At 44.8% G+C, this 25,229-nt stretch overlaps 1 protein-coding gene across 1 annotated transcript in view; it reads left to right on the forward strand.

Moving 5' to 3' along the window:
- The window catches only part of LOC147429005 (CMP-sialic acid transporter 5-like), a 102,936-nt gene that overhangs the window by 74,529 nt on the left and 3,178 nt on the right, over nt 1-25,229 (forward strand). Inside the window, exon 4 of the mRNA XM_086494934.1 lies at nt 24,596-24,673. Coding sequence (XP_086351060.1) covers nt 24,596-24,673 — 78 coding nt within the window. The remainder of the gene's footprint in view (nt 1-24,595; nt 24,674-25,229) is intronic.

Consider the following 25,229-nt stretch of genomic DNA (forward strand, 5'->3'; position numbering starts at 1 on the left):
CACGGGAAAATTCCCCTAACTGATGCTAATGGATTCTGATGGGAATTCCGATGATCATGCTGTGTGCAACCGGAGGATATGCATCTATGCTAAGTGACTGGGCATGCACGGTCTACGAATAGACTCACAAAAGTGCCAGATCACTGCTAATCTAACTTGACTGAACTGACTGAACCCAGCTGTGGTGTAGCTTGTCCACGGACACATAGGGTTGGGATGTGTCACGTGACACAGCCTCTTCTTATCCTTACTGGAACTAGAGGAAAGGGAGCTATTGGAACTCTTTGAAGACGAGAACTTGGATCATCCTCGAAGCGAGTACTCTTCTTGGATCCATTAGCTGCCTCAAAAGTCGATTTCTGGCCCAAGTAATTTCAAAATCCTTGACTTGCCTTTCTTTTGAGAGTGCTTTTTGGATTTTATAATTTGACCGATCTTTTGCTCAAGAGCTTCGTCAAACTCTTTGTGCGAGTACAATTTTTGCTTTTCTGCACCCAGCTTTGCTTTAGTCTTCATGGCCCACTTGATAGATGAGTGGATTGTCTTCTGCCATCGAGAGTGAGTCTCAAGAAGTAGATGATTCTTCAGATGCTTCACATGATTCGGGTCCTTGGAGTACTTGATTATTCGTTTTGCACCGATATGAACCTGAAGTTGACGCTTGTAATGCGTTTTGTGCTCGTCGGAAACTTGCCGTTGTCCTCTTCAGATTCCTTGAAAGGAGGTTTGCTTCCGTTGAATCTTCGTTGGTTCTTTTTGTGTCTCCATTGGGGACGGAGTACTCTTCATCTTTCCGTAAACATAAACATACATACATACATACATACATCTGTCCTTTGTATGCAGTATGGGAGGAACTTTCTTGCCACCTTCAACTATCTCAAAAGGTGCCTTGCCAGTTGATGAATGCACTGTATTATTGTATGCATACTCCACTAATGGCAAATACTGCTCCCACTTTCCTTTATGGTGTGACACATAGCACTTCAGCAGATCTAGGACAATAGAATTTGCCTCTTCTGACTGCCCATCTGTTTGAGGATGAAATGACGAAGAGAATTTGAGCGTTGTGCCCATATTCTCAAACAAGCCTCTCCATAACAAACTTGTCATGCGTGGATCACAATCACTAACAATCGATTGTGGCATGCCATGATACTTGAAAATATTGCTCATAAACAAGCGTGCCATCTGATCTGGCTTTATCTTCTTCCTGACAGGAATAAAATGAGCCTGCTTGTTGAATTTGCAAATGATGGTCCAAATACCATCATGTCCTGTCTGCGTTCTCGGAAGATCAAAGATAAAATCCATAGCAATACTTTCCCATGGTTTATCTGGAATAGACAGTGGTTGCAATAACCTTGGTGCCTTTTGCCTATCAAACTTGACCTTCTGGCATATTGGGCATTCTCGCACAAAGGCATCCACATCTCTTCTCAATGTAGGCCAGTAGAAGAATGTCTCGATCGCTTTAACTGTAGCATCGATACCACGATGCCCTGCATACGGTGGGACATGACTCTCTTTCATAACTTTGCGTCACAATGGCTTTGTGACACACAATCTGCCATGCATCATCATAAGCCATCTTTGAGAAGATAGTGTTCATGACGTTGTCCATCCATTAGCTGCTTGAAGACCCTCGCAAAATCTTCATCATTTGCATATTGTTCCCTCATATCATCAAGCTCATGATGATAAGGAATTGACAGAGCTGAAATTTGTGGCTTCCTTGACAAGGCATTAGCCACAACGTTCTTCTTGCCTTCCACATGCACAATCTGAAAATGGAACATGGACAAGATATTTACCCATCGCATATGCTTCTCAGATAACTTTGCCTGTGTTATCTGATGATTGCAAGGTCTGATGATCCGTTTGGACAACGAAATCTGCACCTAGCAGGTAGTGTTTCCAACTTAAGAGCGCATGAATCGCAGCTTGCAATTCTTTTTCATAGAGTTGCATAGTCTTTTCTGGCCCTTGCAAGATTCTACTCTCATAGGCTACTACCTTGCCATCTTGCATTAGCACTGCACCAATGCTACTACCGCAGGTGTCACACTGGACCACGAATGACTTCCTAAGATTTGGCAACACAGTGTGACTGGATCTGAAGTCATCTTTTCCTTAAAGAGATTAAGAGCTGAAATCTCTTTTTGTGTCCATCTGAAGGTGACTGCCTTCTCTTGAAGAGCATGTAAAGGTGAAGCAATCTCAGCAAAATTTCGGATAAACCTTCTGTAATAGGAGCATAGTCCCAAGAAGCTTCAGACATCGTGCACCGTCTTCAAATCTGGCCATGACTTGATTGCTTCAACTTTAGCAGGATCCATTATGACACCATCCTTTGAGACAAAGTGTCCTAGAAAGTGAATCTCTTTCAAAAAAACTTCACTTTTCTTTGCATTGATGAGCAACCTATGGCTGCGTAGCTCTTTGAACACAATGGCCAAGTGATGCCTATGCTCCTCTTCATTCTTTGAGTAGACTATCATGTCGTCAAAGAATGTACCAACAAACTGCTGGTGTGGACGGAAAATTCTGTCCATCATCCTATTGAACGTAGCAGGAGCATTTGTGAGACCAAAGGGCATTACTAAAAATTCGTAAAGGCCAAACGTCCTTCTAAAAGCAGTCTTGTGCACGTCCTCTGATCTAATGCGGAATTGATGGTACCCACTCTTTAGATCTATCCTGCTAAACATAGCTGCTCCTTCTAATTTGTCTAGAATATCATCAATTCTAGGTATAGGGAACCTATTCTTGATGGTATTCTTGTTCAGTGCACGGTAGTCAATGCACATACGCCATGAGCCATCCTTTGTCTGCACCAACAACACTGGAGAACAGAATGGAGATGAACTGGGCTGAATCAGCCCAAGCCCCTTTTCTAACAACTCCTGAACTTGGCTCATTATCTCTTTCTGCTGAGCCGCACTAACCCTGTACGGAGGCCTATTTGGTGGGCTACTGCTTGGCACCAAATCTATCGCATGGTCCTCGGGTCTCTCAGGCGGTAATTGAGACGGTAATGAATCGGAAAAACAGTCACTATACTGTTGTAAAAACATTGACCTTTCTTTATCTAACACAAATAAATTTGATTCATCACAATCTGACACTTCACGTGCAAAAACCAAGTACGCAAAAAGATGCTTTTTCATTACAGAAGCAATAGCAGAAGCTGATACAGTGGGAATAGACTCCCCTTTAAGCTTTACATCCAGAATGTGAGTCTTTCCCTTGCTCTGTACGGTGATCTTTTTGTTGTAGGCATCCATGATTCCCTGTACATGAAACAACCAAGGAATGCCTAGCAACACATCACATCCATCCAGTGGTATGATGTAAAATTCTTCAGCATCTACATAGGACTGGATATGTAGGCGCAACTTTCCGATGATGGGTGTCACTGCCTCTGTATGGCAAGGACATGCCAAACCTGCCTCTACTGTATACCCCATCTCTTCAGGTCTGATTCCCAACTTTGAAGCCAATTCTGGGGAAATGAAGTTGGCTTTGGCACGTGGATCAAAGAAGATAAGCACTGTTTGATCCGTGACCTTTCCCCATGCTCTGCAAAGCTCACTTGCATCTGAATTTGGCTTGTCGCCCACCATATCTGGCACTAGACCAGCCATGGGCTTCTTTCCTTTCCTGTCCTCCTTGTCTTCAGAATGAGCTGGCCTTTTCTTTGTAGGACAGTTGTAAGCAATGTGGCAGGCTGCTCACAGATAAAGCATTTGTTCTCTGACCTCAAGACCTTCTTTTGCTCTTCCGACTTGCGAGGAAAATGTCTTTTCCATTTCTTCGCTGGTCCCTTTTCTGATGCAGCCGTAGCTTTGCCTTTCCCTGCATTGGCTGGCTCCTGAGTCCCTTTAGGAACCTCATTGGGAACGTGCTTCTACGCTGAATTTTTATTGGCTGATCCTTCCTTGACGCCAGTATTGAATTCACAATCTTCTCCCTTGAGCAAACCATTGCCAGTGTTTGCTACCTCGATGAGTTGCGTCAAAGTAGTGACTTTGGTCTTCGTGCAGTACTTTCTCAATCCTTTGGGTAGGCCACAACAGTATTTTTCAATCTGTTCTGTCAATGGCACAAACCTATAAGAAGTTACTGGAAGTAGAGCTTTCCAAAACTTCCGATTGTAGTCATCTAGATTCTTGCAAGTGGCAGCATTAAGCTGGTGCCATTGTGTCATGACATCTGCTTCAAAGTCATCAGATAACCATACTGACGCAAAAATCTGCTTGAAGTAAATCCATGTGGACGGAGCTTGCCCTTGAAGCAATAAAGTTGTCCACCATTGTCCCGTATTCCCTGTCAAGAAGGTAGCTGCCTTGCGGACCTTTGAAGCCTCTGTAAAGTTTCCTTCTGCATAGACCTTGTCAAACTGTTGGAGGAATGAGAGAGCCTTCTTCCTGTCATCAAACCCTGTAAAGGTCGTGAATGTCACACCTTTGCCACCTTCTTTGTACGGAGTTGGCTTCTCCAACGACGTTAAGTTGTCATATGGAAGTGACTGAAACATGGGAACACTGTTAGGGTTCATCTGTGTTCCTTGGCCTCTATTAAGTTGACCTGGAGATGCCATATTTGGCTGTTGATTTGTAATTCCAGCCATACCAGAATTTGCCTGTGGCATCCCAAATTGGCCCTGAGTGCTTTGAAACCTTGGTTGCATGCCAATGCCACCATACATGAGGTTAGGCATCATCGTTTGAGCACCCCCGAACACTGTTCCTGGCTTGTAAAACTGATTTCCAGGTGCATGACCAGCCATGCTCTGGAATACTGATCCACCTCCAAAATAGCCAGGTGGTGGGAAGACTTGTTGCATAGCCTGTAGGTTGCTTCCCTGCACATAAGAACCAGCTATAGGCTGCTGAAAGGTGGCTGGCTGAACTGGTATAGCTTGAAAGACTGGCGTTTCAGCCACCTGTTCTTGCACCTTAGGCACAGGTTTTGGAGACTGCATGTTCTCCGTTAAGTGTACAGGTGTTTCCATTGATTCTGCCGTATGAATCACCTGTGCTTGAGCCTTAACAGGCTTTTGAATATTATCCAGTGACCCAACTTGCTGAGATGGAAGAGGAGGTTGCAGAAAGGCTAAAAACCTCGGGTTCTGCATTACTTGCGTGAACATAGTCACAGCAGTAACCAACTGGGTCCTGAATATATCATCATCCGTCTGTGGTGGTCTTGAAGACTCACCCACTTCATGTGTCTGTTGACCTTGTGAAGAGGAAACCTCTTCAGTCACATCATCTGGTCTGTCAGCCATAATTGCAATTCCCTGTGTCTGGTCTATGATCCCCTGTGTCTTCAAGCCCAAACTGAACAAGGCTCACTTCTATGGGAAAAAGTGATTTAATCCCGGGGATGGAACCATGAAACCGGCCTGTTTAATCCAAAAAGGACGGTAGACCTTAGACTTAAACTTTATTTGCTTTCACCCATTTAATTTGTCGCCCACTTTACCTGTACTTTCAAGACATAACAAAGGGGAAAGGGATATAGGTTGCTAGATTGCACTTGTATGAAAAGACCGACACCAGATTGGCCCCTAAATAGGCGCCCCTTTCGGTATTTCTTTATTCTTTAAAAGTGGGAATAAAAGCTGTGGTTCCCTACCAGCTGCCCGGGCTGAATTTCATATGTTCTGGCCCGATTTCGGCAGCATAACTGTACTAGGACCCTTCACAGTCAATATCCCCACGCATTAGATGACTTTCCCGACGCATACGGACACTTTGCAAAACCTGGCGAGAATCTGCAGCACGCTGAATTCTCTGTTTTCTGCCCCGAAAATGTGCCAGATCACCTACACAGCGGTCCCCTCACGTCCCCGAACCTCCGGGGGGTATTAGGGTCTGTTTAGGGCCGAAACCCTAAACCTGCAAAAATAGACAGCAGGCTGTAATTCACTGTTTCGGCTCCGTTTCGCGTGCCAGTCGCATCCGTAGCAAGTCCTCGAGCTCCCGCACCTGTAGGGCTACTTGCCCTTTGAATCGGACGGAATTTCGCACGTGAAACCTCTCCGAATTCACCTGTACCTGCGGGGGATTAGCCGCTAGCTAATCCAGTACCTGTGCAAGAGGCTCTTGCCTTGGCAATCGCGCATGAACCCACATAACTGTACATTGGTCAAATGAAAAGCCCAGTAGAGGGGCATAACATACTGCTCATAGGGGAGAGAGAGAGCAGTACGTAGCGTGCAGGGCATCACTCCTGGCACCGCACTGTACATAAGAGGGAAAGGAAGCACTCCATAGCTCTTGCAACCTGTTGCAATCCACCTACAGCTGAAAATGGCGCCCCCTTCCTCTTGTAGACTCCCCTCAAAGTGGTAGAAGTGCTCACAGAGTGACACCTCGTCGAGTTTCCGATTTTGGCCAACTTGGCTAAAAATATCTCAACTGGTGCGTCAGTTGACTTGGCAGCAGAGCAATAAAATGTTCCTCTTGTCATTCCAGAGCTAATGATGCGAACACATTTTCAGGTCCAAAATAGCAGTTCCCTAAATTTTAGGAGATGCTTCCATTGTATCTTTCTAGGTCATCTGACCCTCTTTGTACACTACAACCACACCAAGAACTGAAATGTAGCCTATGTAGCAAAGGATTCCACTTTGGCTAGTCTATGACCCCACTTTGGCTAACCAGTCCTTGTCCAACCTTAGTGCTCTCTTGCCCTCAGGCCTGGACTCCCTCTGAACAGTTCCACACTAGCTATGCAATGCAGGGCAGTTAGATTTCTAGAGGGGTGTTTCCAAAAAGTGAAAATAAATAAATAATAAGAAAGAAATCAACAAAAAGGATAGATAGTAGTCACATGCTGGTGACAGGGACCATTGGTCGACCAATAAGCCCTCATATGAAACCGTTAGAACGGATGACAATGCCGCCAGACAACAATCGTCGTCCAACAATACCAACAATAACACAACATCTCCATCCGGTGGCACACTGCCATATGGTAGCGTTGCCCACACTTGTGTGCATGCATGCATGCCTGAATAGCCATGCCATAGTCCAAAGCTCAAGGAGCTGCTTTAAGAGAGAGCTTCTAGCTCTTGTGATGCTAATAAGGTGAATCATTTTGTTTATTGACACCCCGAAAACACTCTTCTTGCTCTTGGATATGGGTTTTCCCTTGTGCCATGTGGTAGGCATCTATGAACTCCCCCCCATTCTTAGCTCCCAAAAGTTCCTCTTATCACAAATTGATGACGTGGCATGGCCTAACTGACAAAACTTGCGAGGGGCCTAAAACGTAATGGAAGAAGCAAAAGAAGTATTTACCAACTTAAAGTGTCACGTGACTCATCCAACCCTATGTGTCCGTGGACAAGTTACAGCATGACCAGGGTTCAGTTCAGTCAAGTCAGCCTAGAATAGGAAGTGTTCTGGCACTTTTGTGAGTCTGTTCGCAGACCGTGCATGTCCAGACACTTAGATTAGATGCATATCCTCTGGTTGCACATAGCATGGCTCGATGACCAGTGGTAGAGCAGCGTACGCTGCACGGATTATCTCATGTGGTACAAAGGGCTTGGCTTTAATCATCCGAGAAATCTTAGATACGAGAGGCCCAGCTATGGTAGTCCATTGATGGCCCCCAAATCTGCAACCCATAAAGCACAGCTGATGTGTCCAAAGTATCGAAAAGCCACAGTTTCGTTCGAGGTTCTTGAAACTGAACCTGCGAACATATCCTCTCCATCTTTCTAAAGCCGCATACGCTCTTGTTAGCCTAATCTCTGCTGCTCTCCTCAAAGAAAACACTGGGCCACTAAAGACCACACCAAGGTAAGTGTATGCATCTGTATACTCCACTGTCTCCTGACCATATGCAAAGGTAGGTGTAGATCGCCTGACTCAGTGTGGTGTGGTGTTGAACACTGTAACCTTGGTCTTGCCAAGGTTCACCAATAAGCCGCTATCACTGGCAAATGTGTGCAATGTATCCAAATGTCGCTGCATTCTCTCTGGTGAATCTGAGATCAACACAATATCATCTGCATATAGTAGCAATGAGATCCAGGTCCCTACTAACTGTGCTCCTCTGGCCTCTCCCTCTCAATGTATTCTAAAACCTCATCCACATAAATACTAAATAAAGTAGAGGAGAGTGGACAATCGTGTTTCACCCCAATAGTGGAGTGAAAAAGTTCAGACACCCCCTCGGGAGTGTGGACCTGATCCACAACTGTCTTGTACAGGGCCATGATCCCCCAAATCAGCTCTGTGGGTACATCTATCTCCTGTAAACTGTGCATCAATCTAGCTCTAGGGACTGTGTCAAATGCTTTGCGGAAGTCCACAAAAGTGCAGTAAATCCTCCTACCATGTGATTTGCCCTCCTTAATTATACCTCTGAGTGTCAATATGTGATCAAGAGTGGAAAAACCTCTCCTAAAACTTGCCTGCCCTGATGCTCGTATGCCTGCTCTCTGTGCCCATCTACTCAATTGCTGCTAAAGAATAGAAGCATATAACCTCGCCAGTGTGTGCCCAATCATAATGGTGCGATAGTTCCCAGGCAACATTGGGTCTCTTGCCTTGAAAATAGGCACAACAGTCGACATACTCCAAGTATCAGGAAAACCCTCACACATGGCTCGATTGAACATCAGTGCTAGAAGTTCTACAAGCATATCTCGGGCATGTATAAAGTGCTTCGCTACCAATCCATCGTGATCATATACTCTCTTAGTCCTCATCCTGTCAATAGCTTTCTTCACCATCTGAGTGGTAAAGAAAATACATGTCTCTGGACATGGCATTGGGGGGTCTGGTAGAGGCGACTGTCGTGGAACTGTGTAAAGAGATGCTGCATGCTCATGTAAGGTGCATCGGAAGTGAATGTTGAACTTTGCTCAAGATGAGTGCTTTGAACTGTGCTCAAGGGTTCCTTTTACTTACGGAAGGGAGAGCCTTCCGTTCCTTTAATGAGAGAGTGCAAATGATTACAAACAAAGTGGATAAACACTCTGAATGAAGGTGCTGAGACTAAGAGATAGAGAGAGAAGAATACGACACCAGAATGTTGTCAAAACCCTCCTCCACAGGCCCCACTCTTTATGGCGAGAGTGGTCTACTATTGATTACACAAATCTCTACAATGCTTTGGACTTGCCAACGATGTTGACGACGACGAGACGGGCTGAAATCTGAAAACGCTAAGGGCTGAAATCTGCAAATCTTTATCTGCTGAATTCTGACTCTATGTCGGTGACGACAGCGATGACAACGATGCAACGACAACACGCTGAAAACGCAGATGCTGAATCTGCGTTTTCCGGGCTGAAACTGCAAACTTCGGTGGATCTGACCGTGCGGCAAGGATCTGCGGCGGGAAGGTGAGATTTGCGAGGTTTGGGACTTCTCCTGCGGTGTCTAGCTGCTGAAAACTGAAAACTGAAAATGCTGATGCTAACTGAGGTTCTGTCGCAGAGAATCTACAAAAACGTTGGAAGGTTATGCTGATGCAAAAACGCTAGGGCTGAATGTTGTCTTGCTTTGGAAATCTGCTAACGCTAAGGCTGATTTGCTGTTCTGCTACTGCCGGGGCTGATCTGCTATGCAAAATGCTAGGCTTGGTTTGTCATGCAAAAACGCTAGGTCTTGCTTGTTGCAAAACGCTAGGGTTTGCTGGGGGGATCTTGCTGAGAAGGTGCCTGTTGAACGTTGTGTTCCTGCTGCCTCTTTTGCCAGAATACACTTGCGCTGGGTTTTCTTATATATTGGCTTACTGAATTTGCACTACCCAGTTCTCAACAAAGATCACTTAAAATAATAAGTGAAAAATGTCAAATATAGGGAAAATAGGTCTATGCATTGTAAAAATGCTCCTGATGGGTTATGATTGAAATCTGATCGTCATGTTGTGTGCAACCAGAGGATATGCATCTAATTTAAGTGTCTGGACATGCACAGTCTGCGAACAGACTCACAAAAGTGCCAGAACACTTCCTAATCTAGGCTGACTTAACTGAACTGAACCCTTGCCATGAAGTAGCTTGTCCAGGTACACATAGTGCTAGATGTGCAGGTTACATCCCCTCCTTTTCAAAGTGAGGTACTGGTACCGAACTGTATGGCGTCGAGGGAGATCGCCAACAGCGTCTGGAATCCTGGAAAGGACTCTTCGCTGGCCCACTGTGATGCGTGGGTCATGCGATACTTGAACTTCATAAAGGTCTGCAACGCTTGCTTCTTTGGGTTGTGCCGAAAGCGACACAAAGTCATAAGTGGCTCCTTCAATGCTTCAACTTCGTCGATAGTCATGCGTCTACCTTCTTCAAGAATCTCCGAGGATGAAAATTCGTGAAACCACTTCCAACACAGAAACATGAACATACCCATTCCATGTAAAGTGACTGGAAAAAACCTATTCTTTCGAAAAAACTGTGCATGCAATGCAGATGAACAAAGTGACGGAGTGCCAAACCGTTCATCAAACACACGCAAACAATGGGGTCGAATCTTGACTTTCAGATCTAAGTCAATCAACTGTGGCAAAACACAATGGAAATGCCGATGCTTGATGCTCAATCCTTCTTGTGCTCTTTCAGATACTGTGTCATACCAAGGAAGGGCTATGGAATGTGAATTCCTTGGGTGCAAACATTTTATCTTTTCATGAGTAATCCGTGCTCATTCATGAGTGAGTCGTGTTCATCGTGCAATATGTCATGCTTGTGAAAAGGGATCACATAAGGATGGTGACTAAAATACAGGAATGCATCATGAATGAAACACTCGAACAATGCATGCTGACTAATCATTCGTACACATAATACTTCATGTGGGGGTTCTTTGGACCTCGACTCGAGAGCCAAGATCGGTTCTTCGTGATTGATCGAATCTGCAATGAGGTTAGCTTCACTAGACAAAATATCAACTAAACCATCATCCTTGTGAACAATACATCTTTGTCATACAAATCATCTTCCTTGTGAGTAATCACACTTGATCATGCAAATCATCATACTCGTGAGAAATCACATCTTGATCATGCAAATCATCATGCTTATCATTATCATGCAAATCATGTGCGTAATGCTTTGGAAAAGAAGAGATTGAGAGAGTCTCTGTTTCCGAATTCTTTGCCATCTTCGCCTGCACATTTGAAATGAGAGATGAAGAATGAACAACTTGCTCTCCACGAATGACAAGGGGAGAGTCACTTTTGTCATTGAAAATGAATGTATTTTCCGCCCAATCAATGAGAGGGTTATGCTCATGAAACCATCGAATGCCCAAAAGCATATCACATCCTGAAAGAGGAGAGACTACAAATTTTCTGCGGAAGGATACTCGTTGAACAGTGAACAAAACATCAAGGCACTCTTGCGTGATGAGAGAGTCCATACTGGGAGAGAAGCCAGACACCTCGAAAGGAGATGTCTTGCGAACCTCCAAACGGGCTCTTTCGACAAGAGAGTCACTAATCAAATCATGCATATTGCTTGGGTCAAACAATATGACAGAACGTTGACCCTTCACATGACCATAACACATAATGAGAGACTCATCAATGAGAGGATCATGAGAGACTTGGGTCACACTCGTGTTCTCATTTATTGCATTGACAGAGGAAGTGGGTTTTGTGGGTTCTTTAGTTTCATTAGATTCAAGCTTAGTACATGTTCTTTTTATGTGACCCTTGATGTGACAATGAAAACAACGACCTTCCTTAGAATAAATGCTTTGTTCTTCTGACGTGATGTATCCTCCTAAAATTCCTTGTTTGGCCTTTTTATCTGAAGTGAGCTTAGGTCTAGCAATTGTGTTAGCTTTACCCTTAGGTTCATTTGGAGAGTTCTTTTTTGAGAGACTATTGGAAGATTGGTTAGAAGAGTTACCGTTCTTACCATTCTTACTGTTATTACCGTTCTGTGGTTCTGAGAAGTCTGAGAGGTACTTGTGGAAGTCTTGTTTTTCTTAGGCTTTCCCTTGTTGTGCTTCATCTCTTGTGCGAGAGCAATCGCTACCGCCTTGTTGAGATCGATTGGGTCGAGGACTTCGACATCAAACCTGATAGTCTCCAACCCGAAAATGAAAGCCTCCTTGCGCTCATCATCCGATTTGCGTAATTGGGTGCCGAGTTGCAAAACAAGATCAGGGAAAAACATAACTGGCATACCATTTTTTGAGACTGTGCCAATCGTCTTTCAACCGTGCTAGGTACTGTGGGGGCATAAACCGCGCCTTGAGCTTGTCTTGGAAGTTGGCCCAATTGAAGGAAAGGGGTGTGCCTTCGTCGGCTTCCTCTAGGTGCGCGGCCAATTGTGCCTCTTGCCATGCGTGGTATTAATTAATGGCATCACCGGCAAGGTACATGGCTTCCGTCAAAACCTTGCTATTGCCTGTCTTCTTAGTTGTCGCAACATAAGCATTAAATTGATGCAACCAAGAATGAATAACAATAGCATCCATCTTACCATCATATTTACTGAAAGTCAACTTCTCAGTGACGGGGTTGTTGGAGTCCAAATCTCTGCTTGCGCCACTTGATGAACCACCAACATCTGTGGCCGGCCCGGGTTTCGAGGTGAGAACCTGTCGGACTAACTCTTGCATGCGTAGGTCTCTCTGCACCTCACGCTCTGCCTCCAAGGCCGCTCGTCTTTCTTCGGCCGCCAAGCGCGCTTGCTCACGCTCACGCTCAATAGCTGCCTTTCTTTCTGCTTTTCTTTCTTTTTGTTGCTCGGCCGCCAAGCGTGCTTCGCGATCCAAGGTTTCTTGTCTGTTTTGGTGTTCACGCTCCACGGCTTCTTGTCGTTCTGCTTTTCTTTCTAGTTGTTCCTTCGCAACACGATTCACTTCTTGTTGTTGTGCCATCGCAACGCGATTCACTTCTTGTTGTTGTGCCATCATGTCCATCATCGACTTGACCAAAGCCTCCATAGGAGTTGGTGCAATCCGTGGCGTAGATGGGGAAGCGGGACGGTCAGAAAAACCTCCTGGTGGGGAAAATTCTTCTTCGCCACTGCCATGCTCATCACCTCCATGCGAAGTATCCATTCCGCTTCAGGTAATGACCATACACGGAAGTCTTGGGTTCTTAAGTTCCGAGGAACTTGGGTTCTGTGGGTCTTGGGTTCTTGAGGTTCTTGAGGGTCTTGAGGTTCTTCTTTAGCTTGCAATCTGTGTTAGAGAAGGATCTTCTCTAACCGGAGCAATGCTCTTTCTTGCGGGCACACCCCTTAGCGGCCTTGCGCTCACACCAAGGTTGTTTTTTCGGACCTCACGTTGATTGGCCGACCGCGAAGTGCACGGTCCGCTCGGAATGAATGAGAAGAGAGCAAGGGGAGGCTGGACAAGCCCTCCTTTCTTGGGTTTCGTGTCACTCTTCAAAACCACGATTAGGAATCGACACGCCCAAGAGGTCTTGGGTTACGTGCGACCGCAACAAGCAAAAAAATAATTTTGTCGTTCTTGTGGTTCTTTCCTTGAGTGATACAGAACACTGCCAAAGCTCTGATACCAATGTAAGGTGCAACGGAAGTGAATGTTGAACTTTGCTCAAGATGAGTGCTCCGAACTGTGCTCAAGGGTTCCTTTTACTTACGGAAGGGAGAGCCTTCCATTCCTTTAATGAGAGAGTGCAAATGATCACAAACAAGTGGATAAACGTTGTGAATGAAGATGTTGAGACTGAGAGATAGAGAGAGAAGAATACGACACGAGAATGTTGTCAAAAACCTCCTCCGAAGGCCCCACTCTCTATGGCGAGAGCGGTCTACTATTGATTGCACAAATCTAACCGTCGATGTTGACGACGATGAGGAAGATGACGAGACGGGCTGAAATCTGAAAACTCTAAGGGTTGAAATCTGCAAATCTTTATCTGCTGAATTTTGACTCTATGCTGGTGACCACGGCGATGACGACCACGCGCTGAAAACGCAGATGCTGAAATCTGCGTTTTCCAGGCTGAAACTGCAAACTTCGGTGGATCTGACCATGCGGCGAGGATCTGTGACGGGAAGGTGAGATCTGCGAGGTTTGGAACTTCTCCTGCAGTGTCCAGCTGCTGAAAACTGAAAACGCTGATGCTAACTGAGGTTCTGTCGCGAAGAATTTGCAAAACACTGGATGGTTATGCTGATGCAAAAACGCTAGGGTTGAATGTTGTCTTGCTGTGGAAATCTACTAACGCTAGGGCTGATCTGCTGTTCTGCTATTGTCGGAGCTGATCTGCTATGCAAAATGCCAAGGCTGGTCTGTCATGCAAAAACGCTAGGCCTTGCTTGTTGCAAAACGCTAGGGTCTGCTGGGGGGGGGGGGATCTTACTGAGAAGGTGCTTGTTGAACGCTGTGTTCCTGCTGCCTCTTTTGCCAGAATACACTAGCGCGGGGTTTTCTTATATATTGGCTTACTGAATTTGCCCTACCCAGTTCCCAATAAAAGTCACTTAAAAATAATAAGTGAAAAATGTCAAAAATAGGGAAAATAGGTCTATGCACTGTAAAAATGCTCCTGATAGGTTCTGACTGAAATCTAATGGTCATGTTGTGTCTAACCAGAGGATATGCATCTAATCTAAGTGTCTGGACATTCACGGTTTGCGAACTGACTCACAAAAGTGCCAGAACACTTCCTAATCTAGGCCGACTGAACTGAACTGAACCCTTGCCATGAAGTAGCTTGTCCACGTACACATAGGGTTAGATGTGCATGTGACAACTCACCTCAAGCCTCAATGGATGTGATAGCCAGTGGAGGGGAGTGCTCATGAAAGAATCTCAATGCCTCACCTGAGTCCTGGCTCAAAAATAGCTTATACAACTCCTTCTCTATTTGAGCTAGATAAGCCCTCTTCTTCTGTTGCACAAGCCGTCGAAAGGAAATCTGTGATTGTCTATGAGTAATGACTCCCAAAGACACCTCTCTCTGAAGTTTGGCTCTCGTTTCTCTACACTCCTCATCATATCAATTGTTCTGGCGCATGCTCCCAGAACGGTGTCTGTGCTCAGGTTGGCTGTGTGGGTATGCCTCTGCTATTGCATCATGTAATGTCTCCGTTAGTATCTGGGTAAGCTCCTCTAATGGAAGTCCCGACTCCTCAGTAGCTAAGCGTCTGTATATGCCATTTATGTAGACAGAAGCAGTCTCTGACGTGAAACTGCATCGGGTATGTGTGGATGTTTGTGTCAATTGAGCTGTGCTGAACTGAAAAGAGACGGTAAACGTGAGAAGGGCATAATCTACCGGTACACCGATAGGCTTGGGCCCGACTGTAAAATCCTGAATAGAGGGTCTAAAACTGGGTCGAGCCAAAACATAATTCACTGTGGTAGCCCCATGTCTGTGAGGAAAACAAGTGAACCCACTTGATGCTGGAAATCTCTGTAGACGGAAAGTGCATAATGAGCGCTTTTTGGAGCTACCTGACCCATCCTTCCCTTTCTTCCCCACTAGGCTCGAGGATGTTCATTCGTTTCAGAAGTTTCTTAACTTCTTCCACATTGTTAGTGTCTTTGAGACCAGTGCCATGTACATGAAGAGCTCTTGTCTGTTGGAATTAGGGTTGCAGAGAAACACACAGCTTGGAGAAGACGAAGGAAGCTCAAGGCACACAATAGAGAGTGTGTTACTTGGTGTGCAATGGAAAGATAGATAGCCCTAGAGTGATGGGCGTATATACAATGCACGGGGGAAAAAACCTCCTAAAGAGGGAAAAAATGCCTCGACGGTCCTAGTGTGTTCACACACATCACTACCACATGTATATGGTAACAAAACCCCCCTGGAGTGATGCGGTGTGTCACGAGGCGGGCACCACGTGCCCATAGGAAAGAACAGACTGAACAACTTTAAGCACTTCAAATAACAACTGAACTGTGAGAGAGAGACAACACGCGACACAGAGACACAGTGAGTATTGGCCCCAAACCTTGGCGCCCCTTTCGGTATTTCTTTATATTGCATCAACACAGTACAAGCCGGTACTCCAGACTCTGCACCTTCTCCAAGAAGCATGCCAGAGAATGAGCCCTAACCTCATATTTAAAGGCCCTTGGCCTCAAAAGCAATTACAGTGAAAAGCCTTCAAAACTCAAAAGCTTCTGGTCCAAAAGCAAAGCCAAAAAGCTGCTAGCGTAAATCACGGAAATCCGTATAGCCTGCCACGTCATCAGCCAGCGCAATTTTCGGAAAATCTGCCTTTAGGGTTAGGGTTAGGGTTTCTGTAGTTTTAGGGTTAGGGTTTCTGCTCTCGGGCAACCACGTCATCACTTTGTGACACTTCTTCTGTTACTTGTTCTTCTTAGGGTTTAGGCCCTTCGGCCGGTAGCTCCGTTCTTCAGTAGGTCGACACGTCAACAGTTTGTTACACGATGAACGAGAGCTAGCACATGAGTAAAGGGAAGTGCCATGCCCTGAGGACATGATCAATGCACAAAGGGGAGTAAGCCCAAAGCTTTGCAGAAAGCTTCGAGCTTCTCACGAGACAATGCCTTTGTGAAAAGATCTGCAAGGTTGTCCAATGTTGGCACATAAGCCAAGATGATCTCTCTCGCTGAGAGCCTCTCCCTGACATAGTGGTAATGCACCTCAATGTGCTTTGTGCGAGCATGAAAAACTGGGTTCCTCGCAACTGCTAATGCGCTCTGACTGTCAGTGTAGATAGTGTTGGCAGTGTCTTGTCCAACACCCAAATCCGCCATAAGGCGTCTGAGCCATACACACTCAACCGTAGTTGTGAAGACTGCCCTGTACTCGGCCTCAGAACTCGAAGTGGCCACAGTAGGTTGCTTCTTGCTCAACCATGATATACATGAACTGCCAAGCATGAAACAAAAACCACTTGTGGACACTCGCGTGTCAAAACAACCAGCCCAATCTGAGTTTGAAAAAGCATGTAAATCTGGCGGCAATGATCCCCCCTTGGGATAAAACAATCCAAGATGTAAAGTGCCACTAAGGTAGTGAAAAATCCTCTTGACAGCCTGCCAATGCTTAGACCATGGACTATGCATAAATCTGCTGACCTGTGAGACTGCAAACTGAATATCTGGCCTCGTGTTGCATACATAAATGAGGCAGCCAACAACAGTTTGGTAAAGAGTGACATCAGCAGGATCGCAAGCATCATGTAGACTCAACTTCAAACCTGTTTCCATGGGAGTGTCAATAGGTTTGCAATCCTCAAGTCCAAACTTACATAGCAATGTCTCTATGTAACTTTTCTGACACAAGTCAATACCATCATCACACTGCTTAAACTGTATGCCCAAATAATGATGCAACAACCCCAAATCTTTCATCTTGAAAGTAGCATTCAAATCAACCTTAAATTCAGCAATGTCTCTCATTTGGTCCAGTGATCAACAAATCATCTACATAAAGAACCACAATGAGAAGTGCATCACCCTCACGCTTTACATACAATGTGCTTTCTGTTGGACTGTTATGAAAGCCTTGTTTGACCAAATGAGTGTTAGCTTTCTCATACCATGCACGAGGAGATTGCTTCAACCCATATAAAGCCTTGTTACATTTGCACACTTTGCCTTCTAATCCTTTCTTGACAAAACCGCGAGGTTGCGCTACAAAAACTTCCTCAAATATGTCACCATTCAAGAAAGCAGTAACAATGTCTGATTGATGTACATCCCAACCAAAATGAGCTGCCAATGCACATAGAAAACGCACAGTAGTCATACGACAAGTGGGAGCAAAGGTCTCTTCATAATCTATGCCTTTTTGGTGTGCATAACCCTTTGCAGCAAGTCGAGCCTTGTGGCAATCGATCTCACCATCCGGCTTGCGTTTCAACTTGTAAACCCACTTCGTACCAATGGCCTTTTTGATAGGAGGCAAATCACATAAAGTCCATGTGTCATTTTCTATAAGTGCTTCATATTCTGATTGCATGGCAGCCATCCAATTTTCTGAATTCTGTGCTTCATCAAAAGACAGAGGCTCCTCAACATCATCTAAGCTAGACACAGCCAAAGCATAACAATCTGATGCATAAGATGCATGGCGAGGGCCTGAACGAGTACGACTAGAGAAAGGTGCATCCAATTTACTGTCACGCAAAGTGTGCACCAGCCATTTTGGCATACCTCTAGCTTGCTCATTTTCAGCCCTTTCCTCATCAAGTACATGTACATTTGCACCAGTATAGATTGTTCTGTAACATTTTCAGAAACCCCCATAGACTGTACATTTACCACTGAAAAGAGGCAACAAAGTGTCATAAATGTCCTGTGAGCTTACATTACTGTCTCTAGTACATGACATCAAGGGCTGAACAAAATCTTCCACAAATATGTTTTGTTTGCGGATGATACAACCTGTAACCTTTGCTTTCAACAGTATAACCAACAAAAATACATTTGACAGCCTTATCATCCAATTTTTTGCGCTGTGTTTTTGACACCAAAGCATATGCCAAATAGCCAAAAACACGCATGTGCTCAATAGAAGGCTTTCTATCATGCCATGCTTCATATGGAGTAATAGACTGCAAAGCTTTCGTAGGACACCTGTTTAGTACATAAGTGGCACACATGATGGCCTCAAACCAAAAAGAATGCGGCAAAGCTTGACTTTTGACTATACATCGTGCCATTTCCATAAGTGATCTGTTTTTCCTCTCAGCAACACCATTTTGCTGAGGTGTATAAGGCACTATACATTGGTGTTTTATCCCACGACTAGCCAGAAATGCATTGAATTCATGAGACATATACTCCCCCCCTCGATCGGAACGGAGAATGCCCATAGTACATTTCGAGACATTTTCAGCCATAGCGAGAAATTGTTTGAAGCACATAAAAACTTCGGACTCCGCTTTAAGCGGGAATACCCATGCATGCCTGGAGTAATCATCAATGAAAGTCACGAAGTAAAGGTAATTGCCAAGGACGGAGTTTGCATGGGCCCACAAACATCACTATGCACAAGCTGCAACGTGCATGTGGCCCGAACTGAACCATCCTTTGGAAACTTAGAACGCTGCATCTTACCCAAAATACAGCCTTCACAAAGATGTTTGACAGGTGCTTCAAGAGGCGGCAAAGAAGCAACCATATTAGATTTCTGCAAACGCAGCAAACTGGTAAAATTCAGATGACCAAAACGTGCATGTCAAAGTTTTGCATCTGAAATAGCCCTTGAATCTGCAACTGCATTTGCAAAATTTTGTCCACACTTGTCATACAAAGTGAGCTTATACAGCCCACGGCACAAAAGCCCAGATGCAACGATTTCAACACCAAAACTGAGATCATGAACTGTACATCTGTTATCCACAAATTTAACTACAAGTCCAAGTCTAGCAAGTGCAGATACAGACAAAAGATTCTTCTTGATCCCAGACACATGAAAAAGTGCATCAACAAGTTTGAAAGAACTGCCATTAGCATCAGTTTGCACAATCTTTGCAACTCCTTGAACCGGATAAGAGGCATTGTTGGCACAAGTGACTGAATTCCCATGAGGGACAGACTCGAGAGAGGTGAACAATTCACGATGTGAGGTAATGTGCTTTGTAGCACCACTGTCGAAATACCACACATGTGAATCTGCAGCAACTGACATGTATGCATCATGGACAGCAGGATTGTAAGTGCTCTCTGCACTAAAAGCCCATTATGCATCAACATTAGCATTACAGTCTCCTTTTACAGAAGACTCAACAATGGCTGCATTTGTAGTGGAACTAGCATTTGCAGTGGAACCACCCTCTTTCTTCTTAGCCTCTTTGGCCTTTAACTCAGGACACTGCTTGATCAAGTGATCATTAGCTTTACAATAATGACAACGCATCTTCTTTTGCCCTTGTCACCAGAATTGCCAGATGATGTGCTGCCAGTAGATGCATTGGGAACAAAAGTTTTGCCACTCGCAGCAGAACCATAAGAAGTGACTGTATTGCTGCTACCACCCTTTCTTTGAGAAGCAATAAAAGCCTGTTTAACTGCACACTGTTTAGTCTTGTTTTTTCCGGAAAGTGACTCTTGCAACAACAATGTGCATCATGCATCAAACTTGACAACTTCTGGAATTCCTTGGGTCATAAGTCTCCAAGTACTAGCAAAAGTCTGGTAAGAATCTGGTAAGGCATCAAGAACAGTCTGCACAAGGGAACTGTCTGAAATGAGTTGACCTGCAGAAATAAGTTGCTCATTGATATCCTTGACACTAGCAAGGAAAGTGTCCATATCATCTTCCTCATGCATAATCTTCGACTGCAGCTCTTTACGCAGTAAAGCAATTTTAGCCTCATCGCGACTTGCATAAAGACCTGCCAAAATATCCCAAGCTTGTTTTACAAATTTTGCTGAACGGATGTGAGGAACAATGGTGCGCTTCACAGACAACGCAATCAATGCATCAGCCTGCGCATCCTTTACATCCCAACGAGCTTGTTCTGCCCGTAGGCAAAACAAATCTAATGGTAGCAATCCTTGCAGCAAGACCTGCAACATCCTCAACATCGCCTACATCCTCAGAACCATGATGTACATCAATGCCTTGCACAATATTCTCGACGCCCTTTGACACAAGAACGTGTTGCATCATATAAGCCCACATAGGGTAGTTGTCTCCATCCAACCTGTCCTTAGCAGCAAACATCTTGAAGACATCTGTGTTGTTGTAGCCATGGTAAATGTTGCACCTGATGTGAAAACTGCTCGGAAATAGGAAAAACGGAGTGGGAACAACACGTGCTATATAGCACAAACAGTAGAAGACTGTAAGGCACCTGTTATGTAGAAAACGACACTGACAGAAATTCTGTACAAAATGACGAAATTGCCTGTGCAGACCTGCCTGTAGTGGAAATTAAGACCGAAATGAGCCCTAATCAGAAATCTGAGCAGACTGAGCTCTACGAGCTTACCCGAAATATTTGTTGACCTGCGAACGCTTCCCAAACCTCACTGTAATCGGATAAAGTGAGCAGGCGTGTGCTGAAGCAGCTGGCGACTAAGCCTAGGAGGATGTAACCTGCTCTGATACTAATTGTTGGAATTAGGGTTGTAGAGAAACACACACAACTTGGAGAAGACGAAGGAAGCTTAAGGCACACAATAGAGAGTGTGTTACTTGGTGTGCAATGGAAAGATAGATAGCCCTAGAGTGATGGGCGTATATACAATGCACGGGGGATAGTGTGTTCACACACATCACTACCACAAGTATATGGTAACATTGTCTTCCTCGTTTGCTCCTCCTCCAAGGTCAAATTAATGATGGTAGATGGGGGTGTGGTAGTAGACATTCCACCTTTTCCTTTCTTTGCAGTCTCAATCCACTTCTCAGCTTCGTCCGCCTTCTTCTGCGTTTGGAAGAGCCTATTTGCCCACGAGGAAGCTTCCTGTGTTTTTTGTTGCTCCTCCTCCTTACGAGTTTTTACCTACTCTTTGATATTGTTCAATTCCTCTATCACTTTGGGCTGGTCATCTTTAGCTTTTTCTGATTTACTTCTACACTCTGCAAGTTCTCTCTTGAGTTCTTCAATCAGGGCATCCTTTTCATTCATGAGCTTCGCCATCTCTGATTTCCAAACCGCAAAAGTGGTGGTTGTTGCATCCAATTCCTTTCTCCAAAGGACTTGTGCTACCTCTATTTCTGCCCTCATCCTTTTCAGCATTTCTGATGTCAGTTCGTTATACCACTGGACTTTGCATGCCTCCTTGGCTTTGACAAGTTCACTTCCATGTCTGCTCTCATGAGGTTGAGTTCAACCCAAATCATCATCTGAACCTTTTCATACATGGTTTCATCCTTGATATTGTTGAGCTTGCTTGCTCTCGTAGAGTTCAGTGACATCACACTATCCCGCTACTTCCGCCGCAAGGTGGCCGTCGCCTTGGGTGGAGTCCGATAGTCATCACCCTCTTCATCCATAAGTGGATCCATCTTAGCACACTCCACTAGAAATGGAGATTTTTGTCCCCACGGCTGGGCTTGTCAGGGCCTCCCGAAGTGATACAATCTATTGCGTTGTACTCGATCTTGATTGGTTGGAGAGTTTCGTTGAGGAAATTGATGTGCGCCGAGAAGTCTCTCTCGGTCGTATTCCATGCTTGAGGTAGCCCACCAATGCGGACCTTGAGGGCATTTTTTTCTTGGAGTCGTCGTTCTCGAAGCTCTATTGTCACACACGTCTTCACCTTCGGGATTGTTGCCGAGTGGGTTTCGATGGCCTTGGCTTCGACTTCTTTCACTTTGTTGGCGGCGAGATCCAATGGAATCGAATCGTGCCTCGAGCTTGCTGAGGCGAGCTTTGAGGTTGCGATTCTCTTCCATGACCCGATCAAGGGTTGTTTGGAGGCGCTCGATTCGGTCGGATTTGTTCGGAGTTGCTAAAATGGCGGCAAAACTTGGCCGTGTTTTTGCAGGGGTCTTCGGGGTCGTCATCTTTCCTATGGAAAGCTTTTTCTGTGTTAGGAAGCTCCTTAATGTCAAGCTTATGTGGGAGTCTGCTTCTGTGTAAGAGGCAACTCAAAGTTTGGAGGCATCGATTCACAGAGGGTCGAACAAAAAAGTTGTGGTGTTTCTGTGTTATAAGGCTCAAGCTTCTGTGAGAATGGGATTTCTGTGTTAAGCGGCCTTATGTGGGAATCTCCAATTCATAGAGAATCGACACAAAAGGCAGTTGGGTTGAGGTCGGCAGATCACTAGCACACCCGTGGGTCGAGGTCGAGGTCGGCAGAGCATCGACACGTAGTTGGATCGAGGTCGAGGTCGGCAGGGTGAAGCGGAACAACAACACAGTTGGGTCAAGTAGCAGTTTGCCGCACATTCATGGTTTTGCTGAGCTCTGAGCACTGGTCTTCACACCTGCGTGCTACCTTGCAAGACGAAGAAGAGAAGAGGATACGTCGAAGAGAGAGAAATTGTCGAGGCGTGTCTTACGAGCAAACCCTAAACTTGCTGCTGTCGCAACCCTAACTGAGTTGTTGTCGTAACCATCTCGACCTCGTCTGCTGTTGGCATCTTGCAAGCAAACCCTAAAGCTGTTGCTGTCGCAACCTAGCTGAGCAGCTGCACGAAAAGAGAAGCATGTACGTTTCGAAGGACTACCCAGTTCTTCTTCTTCTTCTTCTCCTGACAGTTCTTCTAGCTCTTCCTCGTCCGACTCGAGCGAGGAGGACAGATAGCGCAAGAAGCGAAGCAAGGATCAAAGTTTTGGAAAGAACAAGAAAAAGGCAAAGAAGATCAGATTCCGAACCGTTTCTGACAGTTCTACTGAGGAGTCATCCTCTGACAATTCGGACTCCAATGATCACATGTTTTATGCGAAGAAAAAACACTTTACAGAGCCAACGAGTATGATTTCCTCAAAGATAAGAACAAAAAGACTAAGGAATTTAAAGAGGGGGGACGGTTCGTGAAATTTGAATCCTTTTCCGGATTCCGAGATGCTCCCAAGGCTTTGGCTTTTATTCAGCAGTTTGATATAGCATTCTTTGGAGGGCACTACTCAGAGCACTCCAAGATCAAGAGGGCATCATCGTTCTTGAAGGGAAATGCACGAACATGGTGGTCCACTCTTCTTATGAGGAGAGAAGCCCCGAACAAGTGGTTAAGTTCAAACGGCTCTTTATTTCTTCTTAGTTGACCTAGGAGTACGAACGAGATGTGAGAACCGCTTGGAACCATCTTCGGATGACCAAGGGTGACACTTTGGATGCATATTGGGAAAGATTTTCTACCTACCTCTTCGTTCAAGGTCGTCACTTTCAAAGAGCAGATTGAGCGGTTTTGCTGCGGACTCCCTAAAGAGATCCGAGATTACTGCCTTGAGCAAAAGTCAGAGTCCATGCAACAACTGATGGGACATGCTAAGCGGGGATTCTCGATACATTCAGGTAACTTGAGCTACCCCACTTATTCAGGTTCATATACCAGCTGTAGAAGAGGCCCTAGCCCCGAAAAAAAAGTTTTCTTTCCCGCGTACAGAAAGTGCATACAAAGCCAGTGCTGGGGGGGGGGGGGGCAGCGTTTCTGGTGAAGTGGAAGGGCAGGTTTGAGAGGCTAGCTTTGGGAAGGTGCAGCTCAGAAGAGAAACATGTGCACTCATTTGTCACCTGGAATGTATGCATGGTAAATTGCTCATATATACGTCATGATGTGCTGAACTAGCAGCCAAGCTCCATAGAAAATGGAAACATTGATGGAAACCCAATGAGCTAGGCTGGGGCATTGATGGGGACTCAACTAGTTAGGTTGGGGCAGCTCATCAAGGTATGCATGTGGATGCCTGTAGTCTGGTTATCAGCTCAAAGACTCATTGTAGGTGGATTACCTCACACTCTTTTCCTTGGTCTTTTATTTCAATTGCAGCAATTGAACTTTGTATGCATGTGGAAGCAACTGTGTTAGCTCATAAACTTGCTGTAGGTTGGATGGTCTTTTACTTCGCTTTTTACTTTGTCATTGAGTCGCTGATGAACATGCCTACCTTGTCGATGAGCAAAAAATGCAGCAAGAGTTCGTGGAATTTAATAACAGAGTTGCGAATAAATGTGCCTGACTATGCTTTGAAGTGTATTCTCGTCCGTAGTTATGTATGGTTTGGGCATTTTAAAAGTTTTCTGCTCTGCAGGCAGCCCGATCAAACTATCTACTTGCAATTCCAGCCTTTTTGTACGCAATCAACAATTACCTGAAGTTCATCATGCAGGTAGGCTTCGTTTGGTCCTGCTTGAATGCTTGTTATCGGACTCTTTATAGTAAAGTCAATTCTTTAGCATCTTGTGTTTGTTGTTTTTGGAGTAATCTGTAAAATGTGTCGTATTCATAATGGATCAAATGTGTTGGAGTAGTTATCATTGATGGATTGATTTTTTTTTTTCTTGGTAACATTATCATGCCGTTATATTGTCATGAACCTTATCTCTACTTCTTTTCAATTATGGAGTTTGAAATAAGAAGTAAAGCGTCCCAATTTCTTGGTCGATTTACTGCATCAACATTTTGTGGTCTTATCACGTAGTGTTTGATAGATTCCAACATTTCTTCTTTTTGTTTGTACTAGTATCATTGTTGTGTTCATTGGAAGGTGTTTGCCTCTGTCTCTTAAATTTTTTAAACTTTGGATGCCATGGTTAAGTTTTTTGTTCCCACTCTCCCACTCGACATGATAATTGTACATAACATTCATCTTCTAAGTCATTTTGGACACCTGAACTTTGAAGGACACTATTAATTTCTTTCTTTCTTTCTCTCTTCAAATATGT

Source organism: Adiantum capillus-veneris, chromosome 22 (genome assembly GCF_014529385.1).
Source record: "Adiantum capillus-veneris isolate H3 chromosome 22, ASM1452938v2, whole genome shotgun sequence".
NCBI classification, from domain to species: domain Eukaryota; kingdom Viridiplantae; phylum Streptophyta; class Polypodiopsida; order Polypodiales; family Pteridaceae; genus Adiantum; species Adiantum capillus-veneris.